This window comes from Hypomesus transpacificus, chromosome 5 (assembly GCF_021917145.1).
Source record: "Hypomesus transpacificus isolate Combined female chromosome 5, fHypTra1, whole genome shotgun sequence".
NCBI classification, from domain to species: domain Eukaryota; kingdom Metazoa; phylum Chordata; class Actinopteri; order Osmeriformes; family Osmeridae; genus Hypomesus; species Hypomesus transpacificus.
The window spans coordinates 2,146,134-2,161,012 of NC_061064.1; the positions used below are offsets into that span (position 1 = coordinate 2,146,134).

The window sequence follows — 14,879 nt, forward strand, 5'->3', positions numbered from 1 at the left end:
TTTGTGATGTCATAGAAGAGTCATTTTTGAATGATGCTTTGATGGGGGTAAAAGTGAAGTAGCTTAATATATTCTGAAATAACTATTTTATTAAATGATATGTAAATTATATTGATACATTAAAATGAATGTAAATCTAAGAGGCAGATTTGTATTTGTATAACATAATTTACTGCTATATTAATCAAAGCACAACATATTTTATGGCACAGAGGAAAGCTATAACAGAGTGGACACTAACAGAAGGGTAAGAGTGTTCAAATGTTTTTAGAGATTGGAGGAGGGGTGGGAGGGAGGGGAAGGGGTGGGGGGGGCAGTTCAGGCGACCGAGACAGGAAATGATCTGTCATGGAGATAGATGCTCTTTGTCATATCAAATATAATGACATTTCTTATTCGTAAGCAATATAAAGTAAAGTTGAAGCCTGTTCTGTCTGTGTGACTGTAGGGATGTTCTGTGGCCTTTGGCAGACTGAATGTAAGATGGTCTGTTCGTCCGTCGTGAGACAAGATATAACCATAATCTGTATTTTAGCTTAGTCTCAGTTTTTTTTTTTTGTCTCGATCACAGGAAAATATATATCTTCTACCTTCTGATCCACATTGTCACCATAGTAACTCTTCACTCCTGATGCTTGTTTGGTTTCTGCATCCATAACTCCATCCCAGTAACTGCCTTTGATGAAGTATGAACATCAATAAATGAATGATTTCGATCACCACCAGTAGGTGAACAGGATTGAGGCACTTCATGGAAGTCTCCTTGTGGAATGAATAGATGTATAAACGTATTAATCGTTTTGTAATCCAGATGATTGCTGTTGGAACCAAGACTGATCAGAGAGTGGCTAAGACTGATGGCAAGTCTATAATCTCTATACTGATCCTTTTTCAATAATCTCTTGTTTTTTGAAAAACGAAAACATCTTTACACTGTATGTTTAGTGTTTGTTTTTGAAGGGTTAACTTTAGATTGTATTTCATGGACTGATAAACATTAAAGTTTGAAAAAGCTTGTGTTGAATGAACTCAAAAGTGTAAAGTCTTAATGGAGAATTGTTTGGAGTAAAAAAATAAAACATTGATTTCATCTTTAGATGTCAGTCAGATGTTAATTTGATCGACCGCATGTTGTGTTTAAATAACGCAAACCCCAAACATGAAAACCTAAAAAAAAAAAAAGTCCGGAACAAGAAACACCCACAGCACATTCTGGCAGGAGAGGCTTGATGTATTTATTAATAATATGTACAATGTTTACTATCATAAAGTTGACATAATATATTGACAAAGTCAAAAGTATGAATATTGCCCCCCTGCGTATTTGAGAGTTGTCTCTAAATTATCAGTTTCTTTTTTTCGCGTTCACCTTATGAGTCTCTCATTTTATTGATTTCATTTAGTTTTAATTTCATCATTATTCTCTAATAATTATCCTTAAAGTGTATCTGAGGCACACAGGGAAAACATCAATAAAATAGGCGTAAAAAATTAATACAACAAAAACATCAAAACAAAACTATCATATATTTACTTATATATGTGGGGGTAAATATCTATAAAAACAGTAACTACATGATAGCATTTAGTTTGAGCCAGAAGAAACCTTTTTAAATTGATGGTTTATCTTAATATTCTTTTAACTGTGTCTCTTTAAAGTCGATCCATTCTGCCGGTTCTCTACTCTGCCGTATGGGTTATATTTTCAGGTTGCAGAGTAGCGTGCTCTTTCATGTCTGCACTGACTCAAATGACGAGCATGTTTACAGAACCAAGGCAAAGGAAATTTGGGACTTCAGTAAACCAACAGGATAGTCCAATAACTTCTCCCGCTTAGCTCAGGGATCAAATCTTCTCAGGAAGAGTGTGTGTGTGGGGGGTGCGTGGGTGTGTGTGTGTGTGTGTGTGTGGGGGTGCGTGTGTGGGCATACATGTATTTAGCAACAAAAGAAATTAGGTAATACGTGTCATTTGAATATGTTTTAGTTGAGCATATGTGAGTTTGGTCACGCTGTGATTCCAATGGCGTGTGTGTAACTCTGGGTTGTAGGTTAATCTGGGACGTTTTGTATTCTAGTGAACTCTTCCTGCATACAATGTGATGTGGAGTGTGTGTATTTGTGTAAACTCATATCTAATTGGCGATATATATATTATGTACAGTAAAATGTTTCAATGTGTGTGTGTAAGTCGTACGAACAGTGTGAATACAGTGTGCAAACTATGTGTACCAAAGTGTGAGATGTGAATAGTTGTGTATGGTCTATGTGTGTGTGTGTCTGAGTGTGTGTCTGAGTGTGTGTGTGTGCGCGCGTGCGTGCGAGTGAGTGTGCGCGTCATGAAGCTCGTCAGTTCCAGATCTTGAGGAAGCTATCCCAGGAGCCGGTGGAGACTGCCATGCCGTCATCCGTCACCCCCAGACAGCTCACACGGTTGTCGTGGCCGGCTAGCACACCTGGAGACAGAGACAGTCTCATTACAGCACCCCTGGTTCCTGGTCTCATTACAACACCCCTGGTTCCTGGTCTCATTACAGCACCCCTGGTTCCTGGTCTCATTACAGCACCCCTGGTTCCTGGTCTCATGACAGCACCCCTGGTTCCTGGTCTCATTACAGCACCCCTGGTTCCTGGTCTCATTACAGCACCCCTGGTTCCTGGTCTCATGACAGCACCCCTGGTTCCTAGTCTCATGACAGCACCCCTGGTTCCTGGTCTCATTACAGCACCCCTGGTTCCTGGTCTCATGACAGCACCCCTGGTTCCCCCCCCCCCCCCCCCCCTCACCTGCTCGATCCCCCTTCATGGCGTCCCAGATGTTGCAGTTGAAGTCGTCGTATCCGGCCAGCAGCAGGCGTCCGGAGCGGGAGAAGGCAACGGATGTGATCCCACAGATGATGTTGTCGTGGGAATAGAGGCTGAGCTCCTGGTCGGCGCGCAGATCAAACAGACGGCAGGTGGCGTCGTCGGAGCCCGTGGCGAACGCGCTCCCGTTGGGGAAGAACTGGGGAGGAAAGAGGGGAAGAGATGAGGGAGGTTAGATTTCACAACTAGAAAACACGGAAAAACTGACAGAACTATTTTTCAAAATGGACCTCTCTGTCTCTCTCTCTCTTTGTCCCTCCCTCCCTCTCTCTCTGTCTCTCTGTCTCTCTCCCTCTCTCTCCCTCTCTCTCTGTCTCCCTTTCTCTCTCTCTGTCTCTCTCTGTCTCTCTCTGTCTGCGGCTGAGCACTCACACAGACAGCGTTGATGTCGGACTCGTGTCCGGTGAACGTCTGTCTGCACATGCTGTCCCTGATGTCCCACAGCTTGATGGAGGCGTCGCACGCGCCCGACACGAACGTGCGGAAGTCCGGGGACAGGGACAGGCTCATGACGTCACCGCTGTGGCCTGAGAACACCGTGGTCTGCTGGCTCGTCTCGATGTCCCACAATGCACTGGGGGAAACAACAGGAAACGTTACCCGTGGCGGGCCCTGAACAGACCCACTCCCCCACCCCCCCCCTCGTTAAGCTTCATCTGTTCTGCGTTCATCCAGGACTCACCAGGTAGTGTCTCCTGAACTGGTGATGATTTGATTGTCATCGATGAAGCGACAGCAAGACAGGTAACCTGGAAGAAGAGGAGAGGGTTAGGACACAGGGTTAGGACACGGAGTTAGGATGCGGGGTTAGGATGCGGGGTTAGGACACAGGGTTAGGATGCAGGGTTAGGATGCGGGGTTAAGATGCGGGGTTAGGATGCGGGGTTAGGATGCAGGGTTAGGATGCGGGGTTAGGATGTGGGGTTAGGATGCAGGGTTAGGATGCAGGGTTAGGATGCAGGGTTAGGATGCAGGGTTAGGATGCAGGGTTAGGATGCGGGCCCAGCCTGGCTGGAGGAACTCTGGGAGTCGCCCCCCCTCCCGGCTCGTTAACACAGCTGGGGGATATACAAGCTTCCAGCTGACTTCTATGCTCGTTATATTTTTGTTGACCTATGACTAATTAACCATGTGAGTTTTAATTCTTCCTGTGATTAGGGATCGGGGACTTGAGAATCGCTCTGGGAACTGAACACACACACACACACCTGGCACAGGGCTGAACACACACACACACACACACACATCTATGTATATCACATCAGCTTACACTACAAGAGTCATGTCTCATAAGCAAGTCCCCCAAAAATAAACTTGTCACCGCTCCAGGTGTGTCGTTCCCGTTCTCTGAGGTGGTTCTATGTGATTAGAGAGTGCTGCTCTGCCTACCTGTGTGTCCAGGGAGCTCCCTGCTGACTCGCACGTTGCCCTCGCGTGTCTTCAGGCAGTAGATGGAGCAGATGTTGTCCAGGCCTCCACAGGCCACGTAGTTCCCAGAGGGAGCGTAGGCACAGGTCATGACCCAGGAGGAACGCAGGGGGATGGCATGCATCTGGGGACACAAGCTCATGTATTAGTCTGGGGGGGGCCCGCATGTGTGTGTGTCTATATGTGTGTCTGTGTTTGTGTGTGTTATTACCTTGTTGGTGGTGTAGCTGTCCCAGATGATGAGTTTTCCGTCCTGAGAGGCGCTGACCAGCAGTCTACAGACACAGGAGAGGGTCCACAGGACAGATCAGTGATTCTGTCCTGAATCACCGCTGACATGAATGTTGGAAAATCATCAAGATCAATCCTACTCATGGAGGACTGTAGTTGGACCAGGACAAGGATTGATATGGGCCGAACAACACCAAACATTATGGTCTGGACCTTTCCTACGTAAGACAATGTCCTAAGTAGGAAAGGTCCGGACCATAGATATTGTCATTTATTGGGTCTCTTGTCGAAGATATGTGCATGTATACGTATGTGATTGGGTGAAACACACACACACACACACTGTCCAGTGCGGCTGAACCTTCTGAGATGCTGAAGCTGCCCTGGACCCACCGTGAGTCGGTGCCCCAGTGCATGGCGTAGATCTTGGCCAGGTGCCCGCGAAGGGTGCGCCTCGTCCTCATCTGGATCCTCCCCACAGGGTCCAGAGCCCCCGTGATCTAGCACACACACACACCGCAGTAACACACACACACACACACACCGCAGTAACACACACACACACACACACCGCACACACACACCGCAGTAACACACACACACACACCGCAGCAACACACAGCACACACACACACCGCACACACACACCGCAGTAACACACACACACACACACACCGCAGTAACACACACACACACACACACCGCAGTAACACACACACACACACCGCAGTAACACACACACACACACCGCAGTAACACACACACACACACCGCAGTAACACACACACACACACCACAGCAACACACAGCACACACACACACCGCACACACACACCGCAGCAACACACAGGTAAGGAGATCACAGGATCTGGGATAAGAAGAATGCCCTTCCACGTAACTCACAGCCCTGAAACCACCACTCAGTATTCAGAGCTGTTGATGAATTGGGGACTAGGTTTGGATTTATATCCAAATATAGGATTTTTTATATATGTCTTTCGGTTCATCATCATCACATTGCTTATTGTGTGTAAGCAATCATGCCGTTATGAAGATGTCTTGTATGAACAGGGAACGGACGATGCTTACTTGTGTCAGAGTCGAGTCCCCACATGCTTTCCTGGCGTCCTGGAAGAGGAGAGAGTCAGAATGAGCAGGAGGATCTGCTGAATGTCTACTGGTGGTTCCCTTCCAACACCCTTTACACTAACCCAGCATCTAGGTAGACACCAGGGGGGGTTCTGTCTGCATAGACACTGGGTCTAGACACACAGATACCAGGTCTAGATAAAGACTCCAGGTCAAGTCTACATTAGGTCTATGTAGTCTCCAGATAGCAGGTCTATGGTAGACTCCATCTTGACTCAAGACTTAATCTAGGTCTATGTAGATTGCCAGGTTTATGATAAACACTCTACCCAAGAAAAAAAGTTATACTTACTTACAAAGTATAAGTACAAACATACAGTACTTACGTATATTCAAGTTGTCAATAAGTGTGTGAGCATGCAAACATCATTACAATGTTAAGTACATTTCCAATTGTGTTGAACAAGATATAGTACAACGAAAACAAATAAAACCTTAAAATTAGATTTAAGTTAAGTTTATTTCTCGCCTGTGTACTCTTTAAGGTGAACCTCCACCTCCTCCACCTCCACCCTCCATGCTCCCTCCACCTCCTCCTCCACCCTCCCTCCACCTCCACCCTCCAGACTCCCTCCACCTCCTCCACCCTCCAGACTCCCTCCACCTCCTCCACCACCCTCCACCTCCTCCTCCACCCTCCAGACTCCCTCCACCTCCTCCACCACCCTCCACCTCCTCCTCCACCCTCCAGACTCCCTCCACCTCCTCCACCACCCTCCACCTCCTCCTCCACCCTCCAGACTCCCTCCACCTCCTCCACCCTCCACCCTCCAGACTCCCTCCACCTATTCCACCTCCTCCTCCACCCTCCTTCTCCATCTCCACCCTCCAGACTCCCTCCACCCTCCAGACTCCCTCCACCTCCTCCACCTGCACCCTCCAGACTCACTCTGATCTGGTTCCGCAGCTGTTCTGCCTCCTGGCGTAACTGCTCCAGCTCGCTCATCTTGGATCGGTCCCTGGCCGGCAGATGTAGCTCTCAGTCACCTGGAGGACACGAGGTAGTCATATCAGACACAAGGGGCGGAGCCACAACTAGGTACTCATATCAGACACAAGGGGCTGAGCCACAACTATGTCTTAGGGGGTCCCCTCTTAAAATGAGGGGAGCCACAAAAAACAACGCCACTGAAAGAATATATAAAAACAAAAATACTAATAAAGTATATTTAAGCAAACAGAAATCTGGGGGGCTACACTCCTGTCAGACATACCTTCCTGCAAAAACGTCTTTGTTTAGATGTACTGTTAGAATTATTTCTGGAAGATCTTTGATCTTCTACTACGCTTTCTGTTTCCACACCTTAGCTCACCAACAGGGTGAGCCTACAGGTCGCCCCGGATGTCTTCTAGTTTTGAGATTGTGACATGATGTTATCTTGTATCTGGCTGTTCTACATCTTCAAAATTACTACACATTGCACCAAGAAATACTATCACCAATACAAGGCTAAATAATCCAGAAATTAACTTCCGATTTGATCGTTAATCTCTTGTTTTCTAGGGTTAGCAGGAAAGGGTGCTCAATGATAAAAAGCTTGAGGATATAATCTGTTTGTTTGTGGCAGGGCGGCCTTGTCTGGTTTAACTGAGGAAAATAATCTGTAATCTGGTTTAATCTGAGGAGGGAGAGTGCCATTTAATGGGCTCTGCTATGTATGAACAAGATATGCAGAGGAACAAGATTAGGATTACAGAGAGCAGAATTCAGCGTTAATTAGGGAGACTGATCATTATACTGTATGTGGGAGATTTACCTAAAACTACACAAGATAAATTAGCCTGTCATCTAACAAATTATGTAGGTTGTGTATTATTTCTGCCATTTCAGGGTGATAGTGACTTTGATCTGATGTGGATGAACTCTTGGATAAATCAACCAACCAGCCCCTCCTCCTCCACCTCCCAGAGAGAACGGTTTCATACCAAACCATCACTCAGAACGTGGGGGGGGGTTCCTGGGATTTGCATGGGTTTGTGTTCCTATTCAAATACATCCCACACCAGAACACTATCCTCTGTATTGCACGCTACATTTGCATCACTACATAACATGGCTTGGTCTGAGCACTAGCCCTGGAAGAACAGGTCTAACCCCAACACCACCCTAACCCCAACACCACCCTAACCCCAACACCACCCTAACCTAGAAGCACCAGTCTTATCTAGATGTTTTCCATATTATTTGTTTTAATCCCCGTGCCTCGGTGTTAACCAACATCGCAAGGCCTTTGCATGAAGAAACAGGAATACGCACATACACAACATCACATCTACTAGGGAGAGAGCAATTAGCTAGGTCATTGTTCCCTGAGGGAATCTCCAACCAGATGGATCACACAGCACTAATGGAAGGCAACGGGGAGAAATGAGTGGTTCCTAGTCTCCTATCACTGTGGCTTGTTTAGCCAATAAAGCTTTAACAGGGGTGGGGGCGGGGGAACATGGGACACCTTCCTCACCAGGGGGACAAAACTACCCCCTGTCCTCCCCCAGGTGACCCAACTAACAACCACACGAGGCCCCATCACCACAGAGCACAACAGGTGACCAGCTTGAAGGGTCTGCGTGTGGACCTCTGGCTGTCCTCATGTCCGCAGGTTGGTTCTAACAGGCTGGTAATCAACATGGGTAACACTGGAATAATAGGCATGGCATTCTGGGCAAGATTCATGGCCCCACTTTCAAAAATGGCCCCACTTTCCCCTCATCCACGATAGTGTTGAATCATTGCTTCCTGGCCAAGCCCTGAAGAGTCAGGAATAAGGCAGACACTCCTTCTGGCTGAATGTGAGACTGGAACATTTGGATGTAAAACATGACACCATGTCCTTATATATCTATACGTAACCTTTATATACCATGTATATATATATATATATATATATATATATAAACTGAATATGACATGTACATATAGCTAAAATTGCTAAATCAAGCTACAAATTGTAGGTTATGGGTCAAAGCCTAGATTCTCGTAGCAAAATGATGCAAAATGACAATGTGGCCCCACCCCTCACGTTCACACAGTAAACCACCGCTGGGGTGTTCGGTTGACATTTCATGGCTGACCAGGTCTGGATACTAAAATGAAACATGCATCAGTTGCGTCGTTGTCTCATAAAAAGATGTATTGAAAAGATACCAAACTGCTAGCATAAAATGTAATTTTAAGGGTCAGACTACAACATTGTTGGGCTAAAAGCTGCTCTGTAGGTGGTCTATGGGCCTTGAGGCGCAGTTTTGACTGATCCTGCTCCTCCCTCGCAGCAGTGAAAGCATACTGTAGCTGCCTCCAAGAATATGGCCTAATGTAGCAAGTAGAGATAGCGACTACCGTATGCATGTTTGATGGTGAATACATCGAAGTCCTTGCCAACAAACATAATTATTTCATTGAACCCCGGGCATTTGCGTTAAATGACACCGGCCCTAGCAACCGTAATATTTCCAAGCCGCTATGCAAACGCAAAATGGGAAGGAGCCGTATGAATGTAGGCTATGGCTTTCGTGTGCAAAAAGATACTAGGAAGGGGGTTCAATTGAGACGTTTGTGTCCTTTCTACACATCCATATTCCAATAATCACAATTAAGGGTGGAAATTAATTTCATCGAAATGATAAGCCTAGTCATGAAGAGGGCCATCGCTGGTAGGCTAGTCTACATCATCCAGCCATCTTACATCCAATATTTGTGACAGCATTTTATAATGGATGGCTACCTGTTTGTTAATGTTTCCGATGATGGTTGCTGGTTATTGTCGAGTAAATTCTGGAAACAATGTTTCAAAGAAAAAAGCCAGGAGTGGTTTCAGGTCCCTCGTAGTCAATAAAAAAAATTGTGACAAAAAATACGAAGATAAATTTTACTATCCACCCTGGTTCTTCTGTTGTCGATTGTTGCTCGGTGAATCTCCAACGTTGCCCGAAACGTCAAATTAACATTACAGCGTTATACAGAGAAACCATATCTCCGTTTGATTGGACCTCTTGAAAAGATGAAATCTGCTCGTGTTCCCGTTTCCTCTTCGGAATGATTTGACTCTACGCCCGAGACCTTCAGCACAAAAACATCTTTGTCTAAGGTGGTGGAACACAATTGCAGTCTTTACACGCGCCAAAGAACATGCATTGAACCCTGTGAAATTAACACAAATGTTCTGTCTCCGAATTACTCTGTATGTGGTATCCTTGTTTCCTTCCTCCCTTGTTCACGGAGCTCTTCCTCCTCCCTCTCTCCCTCACTCCCTCACTTCGTAATGACGGTCGCCTCTTCGTCAAAAAATGAATTATTGAATAAATTGCAAAGCACTGGCTTGAGCTCTTGAGAGAAAAATAAAAAGAATATCAAAAAGCTACTAGGCTATCTTGCCGGAGGAGCAGGAAACGCGCCCATCGATACATCTATAACCAAGAACATGCAACAATAGCCTATTGTTTACACGTTGGATTTTTTAGTATGATTTAAATAAGCAATGTACCAATACGTGCAATAACAAATTCGGATAAAATCACCCGGTCTGCGCTTCCTAAACGTTAGATCTCATAAGCACGATTCAACCACACCCATTTCATGGAGACTGTACCATTTTACAACGCCCCCTCTGATGTCTGGCAGAACAGTAGTTCTCCATCCACTGCAGATTTAGAAAGCATCAGCATGCCGACTATGTGCATAAGCATGTAGACAGGTCTGTAGGTGAGCCCTCACCTTCCTAAGGCCTGCAAGTTCACAGATAGGATAAGACGGTGTCGATCTTACAAGACAAATGTCAACTGAGCGCCCCCCAAAACACAGAAGCCAATTGGAGGGAATTCAAGAGATCTTAGTTCATCCATCTTTCTATCTTCTGAGCTTTGATTGTGCTTGTGTAATTAAGACTGCAGAGTAGGCCACACGGTAAAGCAGGAATATCCCTGGAGATGATAACACCCAGGGGTTCAGATTTAATTAGTGGAGCAGCAACACTCAGAGACTACTTTGGTTTTCTGGTTGTTCCACAACTTTTAATTTCAGTCATATGACCTGTCCAGGGATATCCTGCACCTTACGGTGTGTAGTTACACAAACCACACACATTAGTCCTAGAAACTTATAGCTATAACTGACCAGAATGAGTTTGCTTAGTGAGACAGTTCAGACTAATCGGATGTGTGATAAAGAAATATGGAATTCACGATAACCTCTACCTACTGGTCAGTAAGGGGAGAGGGAGAAAAAGTTTATTTGTTGGCAAAGTTGTCCTGGTTGTGCCATGATTCAGCTCTGCGATGAAGCAAACAAACACATTTCAAGGACTGTGTTGCATTTACTGAAGGCAGTGCTTCTGGAATCTGATAACTGTTCAAATTTGATGTGCCACCTGAACACGTCTGCAACACATAGACAAAGTGGTCAAATGGGCTTCCAGACGCAAGATTCGGAGCCTGAGAGATTGCACTATCATACACAGGCCCATGCTACCCCCCCCTCCCCCCCTCTAAGCTACACATTGGTACATCCCACCTGCACTGCCCCTCTGCAGACTCCATAAGCGACTGTAGTAAGTGAGGATAGGTTGCCTAGCAACAGCAAAGGCTTGAGCAAAGAGATGGACACAAGGAGCATATATCCACCACAAACCGCAACGATGCACGTACGCAGTCCCATCGCCACCCATGCAAAAAAAAAAAAACTGTATGCGTTAAAAATTGGATTGGTTCCAAAATCGCAACCATCTAAAGCCCTATCACCAGACAAAAAATTATTTTCTTTTTCTACCCGTGAAAATTCTGTAATTCGATTTTTACTTTTATTGGCAGAATTACAGGCAGCGTGATGTGCTAATTTGGGTCACCACTTGCAATGTCCCCGTTGTACATTGTAAACTGGCAACCATAATACATTAAACAGAATGGTACTTCAAACCTAATAAGCATTATGAACATTTATCATAAAAAATAGGTTTTTATGTTAAGATTCATCCTCTGTGGGATCACGTCTGAAAACCATTTCCTAGAAATTCCCCTACTCTACCTGTAGGTGTCAGTCTATTACAGTTGATGTCACGTCACAACCTTGGAGCTAGTCTAATCTGTAGATTACTTGGTTCTTGGATGAAGAAAAGGCACAAGGAAATGTTGTCTGACTGTCCTCACATGACACATGGTGAAAGTATAACATGATAACTGGAGTTTTTGCTCGTGGGTGCTGGTTGTTGTCAAATATTATGGATGTGGTGTGAGTTTAGGGCTTGGCTTGGGAGGCGCCTGGGTTCACAGTTCAGTATATTAAGGGGGAACTGTTTCTTGATTGTGACTTGACTGTTGGACAGTGGGCAGGACTGGGTTACGGCCGAGAGGGAAATCATCAACAGCGTCTGTAGCGTGGCTAGTTAAAATGGTGTCGTACGACTACATTGTTTACGAGATCTTTAATGAATCGCAGACGATCACGACAGTTTTGGGGAATTCCTTATATGGTCAAAGAAAACTACAAGGCCCACATTGCTGAAGATTAACATGATGTCATAACCTGGCGACGCTGCATCATCATGTCATGCGGAAAGGGAAATACATTTCCAAAACAAATCGTAAATTGTGTTGGCCATGATCGCTAGTTGCTAGCGGGCTAATATTAAGTCGTACGTACATTTTGAAGTCATGGAATTATATAATTTGTAAACATTCGTAAGATATATGCGTGTTTCAGACGCCTAGTTTATCTAAGATAAAGAAAAGTGTAGGTTCGCCGGGCCAACTGATTCAGCCTTGTTTTGGATTTATCTCACTCGACTCCAGCCCCACTACGCCAGTTCAAAATGAGTCTAACCATAGACGCAAACGTCTCTTTCCTTAAGTATGAACTTGCTTCAACAATCGACCAGGCTGTCAGGTGTGCAGTAGAAACCGTTTTGAAAGAAACATCAAAGGTTGTTGGACTCAAACTGGTCGCAGCCAAAACGGCCGCAGCCGAGTCTCATCGTGAGAATCAAAGTTTGAAAGAGAGACTAGAAATATCCGAGAGTGAATTGAAGGCTGTACGTTATTACATGACAGCAGCCGAGAAAAACATAAAACAGTGTTTACTTCTCGATCACAATCAGTCTCGATCAAATGCTGAATGTTTGGCATCCGTTGAGTCCGTCTCATCCCCCGGCTCGGGGAATCCACGCAACCTGCTTAGAGGCGCTCCACGAGTGCAAAAGTCGTTTCGGGCTTCATCCACGAGATCTCAATTTTCAAAGTCACTCCCAAGTGTAGGACTTTGTTTGCCAACCGTACAGCATGAATGGCCGAAGAGTATAAGCGGATCCAGCTTCCGACGAATGCGGTTACCTGTCTCGGTAGCTTCTACCTCGAACTTCTCACGGTCGTCGAAAGCTCCCCAGTTTGAACTTGAAACCTCGTCCCAAAAGTCAGGCGAAGATACAGAAAGTCAGTTTTACATTACAGACGATGGGATTGCAGAAAAAGGTAATTTAAATGATGATAAACAATCATTTGCCATGTGAGAACAGGAGACGTGGTCCTACATGTTGGTTAGTGCTGTTTTATCTCTGCCAGGGATTGTTAAGACTAACAATACTATTTTTCAGAGTACAAAGTCTCAGCACATGAAGGGGACGATTATGGGCAAAAACCACTGGGGGTTGAAGAAGAAACTAAAGCTTCTGGAGTCCCCGAGGAAATCCCCACATTTGAGTTTGAGATGAACCCCCCCGCCGGTCACGAGAAGGAGCTGGACCTCATCCAGGTCCTGGATGACGAGGAGCTCAAACAAGGAACAGTGAAGATCGAAGACGAGTCTGACACGCCTGCCCTGGACCCCCACAACCCCGAGCTCCAAGACCAACACCCAGCGCAGATCACTGTCCCCATCGACGACACCGAGGCGGAGGGCGGTCTGATGAGCTTCGCCCCCATGCCCGTGGTCGACCCTGGCTACATGGGCCCCGTGCAGCTGGAGAGAGAGACCTCCGACAAGGTCCACCGCTGCAACGTATGCGGGCGAGGCTTCCGCCGGTTCTACTGCCTGAAGACGCACCAGCGCATCCACACGGGCGAGCGCCCATACCCGTGCCGCTACTGCGAGAAGCGCTTCCGTCACCTGGACAGCTTGCACAAGCACCAGCGTATCCACACAGGGGAGAGGCCCTACCGCTGTGCCCAGTGTGGGTGCTGCTTCAGGGAGCTGGGACAACTTAAGAAACACAGGCTGACCCACACCCCCGAGCCACCTGCCGCCCACCCCTCGCTCTCTCTCCTCCAGCCAGGACCCTCCTACACCTGGCCTCATCTCAACTCTCAGTCCATGGACTCCACTTGACCAGACTGAAGTTCACAAGGAGTGGGCGTCGGTGTACATGTCCCATCTGCTTTTTGATAGTTTGAAAGTAACATGTCTCCCCCCCCCCCCCCCCCTTTCAACACACACACACACACGCTTTTTATTAAGAACATTATATTTAACGGCCGCATCCTCAGTTATGAAAAAAGCAACATTGCCGCCTGCTGTTGTTGATGGTGGCTGAAGGTTGTGATGTTATTTGGGTGGTGTCTAGGTGCTAGCTCAGGGGCAAAGCATTCGACTGCAGATATAGAATCAGTCAAATCTCCCCATGACGTCATTTTTGATAAAAGCATCTGCCAAGTGAAGATGTTATCTTCCGTTTTTCTTTTGTTCTGGTGTGTGTGTGTGGTATAAGATGGTGTTGATGATATTTCCATTTGTGCATGGTGAAGGTAAACTGCTGATTGTGAGGTAGGTCTAGAACTAGAATGTTGGACCATAACAGGGAAGGTGCCGCCCAGTGGTTTGAGCATTTGACTGCAGATTAAGAGGTTACAGGGTCAAATCCCCCTGTATTGTAAATTGCTTGGGATAAAAGTGTATGCTAGTAAATGCATTATCATTACCTTCATTGTGTTCAGACCAGGAAAGGATGTAGTTAATAAGTTCAGCAGTTTAGCCTTCTGTGTTATGTATTTGCCAGGTTAGAACCCTACTAACATTGGTTGACCATTTACTGTAAAGTTAATATAGCCACAGTATTAATAAAACGGTTATTCTGTGAACAACAATAATATTTGAACATTTTTAACATTGTTTTGTCCTGCTAACTTCCTCTGTAATCTTCATATAAAAAAATCGGCACACTTGTATTGTCTGCGAAATCATCTTTCTTATTGAATGGACATTCAACAAAATATTCATCTGATGTTGTT

The 14,879-nt window shown here is 45.7% G+C and overlaps 2 protein-coding genes across 2 annotated transcripts in view; one reads left to right on the top strand and one right to left on the bottom strand.

Moving 5' to 3' along the window:
- The window catches only part of gnb2 (guanine nucleotide binding protein (G protein), beta polypeptide 2), a 10,526-nt gene extending 258 nt beyond the window's left edge, over positions 1-10,268 (bottom strand). The window contains exons 1-10 of the mRNA XM_047020321.1: positions 9,395-10,268; positions 6,562-6,659; positions 5,613-5,651; positions 4,917-5,023; positions 4,504-4,567; positions 4,254-4,416; positions 3,547-3,613; positions 3,237-3,438; positions 2,787-3,003; positions 1-2,455 (exon numbers count right to left, since the gene is read on the bottom strand). The exon at positions 1-2,455 is cut by the window's left edge and continues 258 nt beyond it. Of these exons, the coding sequence (XP_046876277.1) occupies positions 2,349-2,455; positions 2,787-3,003; positions 3,237-3,438; positions 3,547-3,613; positions 4,254-4,416; positions 4,504-4,567; positions 4,917-5,023; positions 5,613-5,651; positions 6,562-6,618 (1,023 nt within the window). The 5' untranslated portion in view covers positions 6,619-6,659; positions 9,395-10,268 and the 3' untranslated portion in view covers positions 1-2,348. The remainder of the gene's footprint in view (positions 2,456-2,786; positions 3,004-3,236; positions 3,439-3,546; positions 3,614-4,253; positions 4,417-4,503; positions 4,568-4,916; positions 5,024-5,612; positions 5,652-6,561; positions 6,660-9,394) is intronic.
- A 1,442-nt stretch (positions 10,269-11,710) lies between these two features.
- Positions 11,711-14,813, top strand: LOC124467811. Its single transcript, XM_047020265.1, has 2 exons — positions 11,711-13,127; positions 13,250-14,813. The coding sequence occupies exons 1-2, from the start codon at positions 12,473-12,475 to the stop codon at positions 13,978-13,980; spliced, it is 1,386 nt and encodes a 461-aa protein (XP_046876221.1). The 5' UTR covers positions 11,711-12,472; the 3' UTR covers positions 13,981-14,813.
- Positions 14,814-14,879: the final 66 nt, after the last annotated feature.

Bases quoted from the DNA above. Each gene is read 5' to 3' on its own strand.
- LOC124467811 (XM_047020265.1), top strand. From the start codon at position 12,473: ATGAGTCTAACCATAGACGCAAACGTCTCTTTCCTTAAGTATGAACTT. The intron at 13,128-13,249 runs GTAATTTAAATG...ACTATTTTTCAG, and splicing joins CGATGGGATTGCAGAAAAAG to AGTACAAAGTCTCAGCACAT.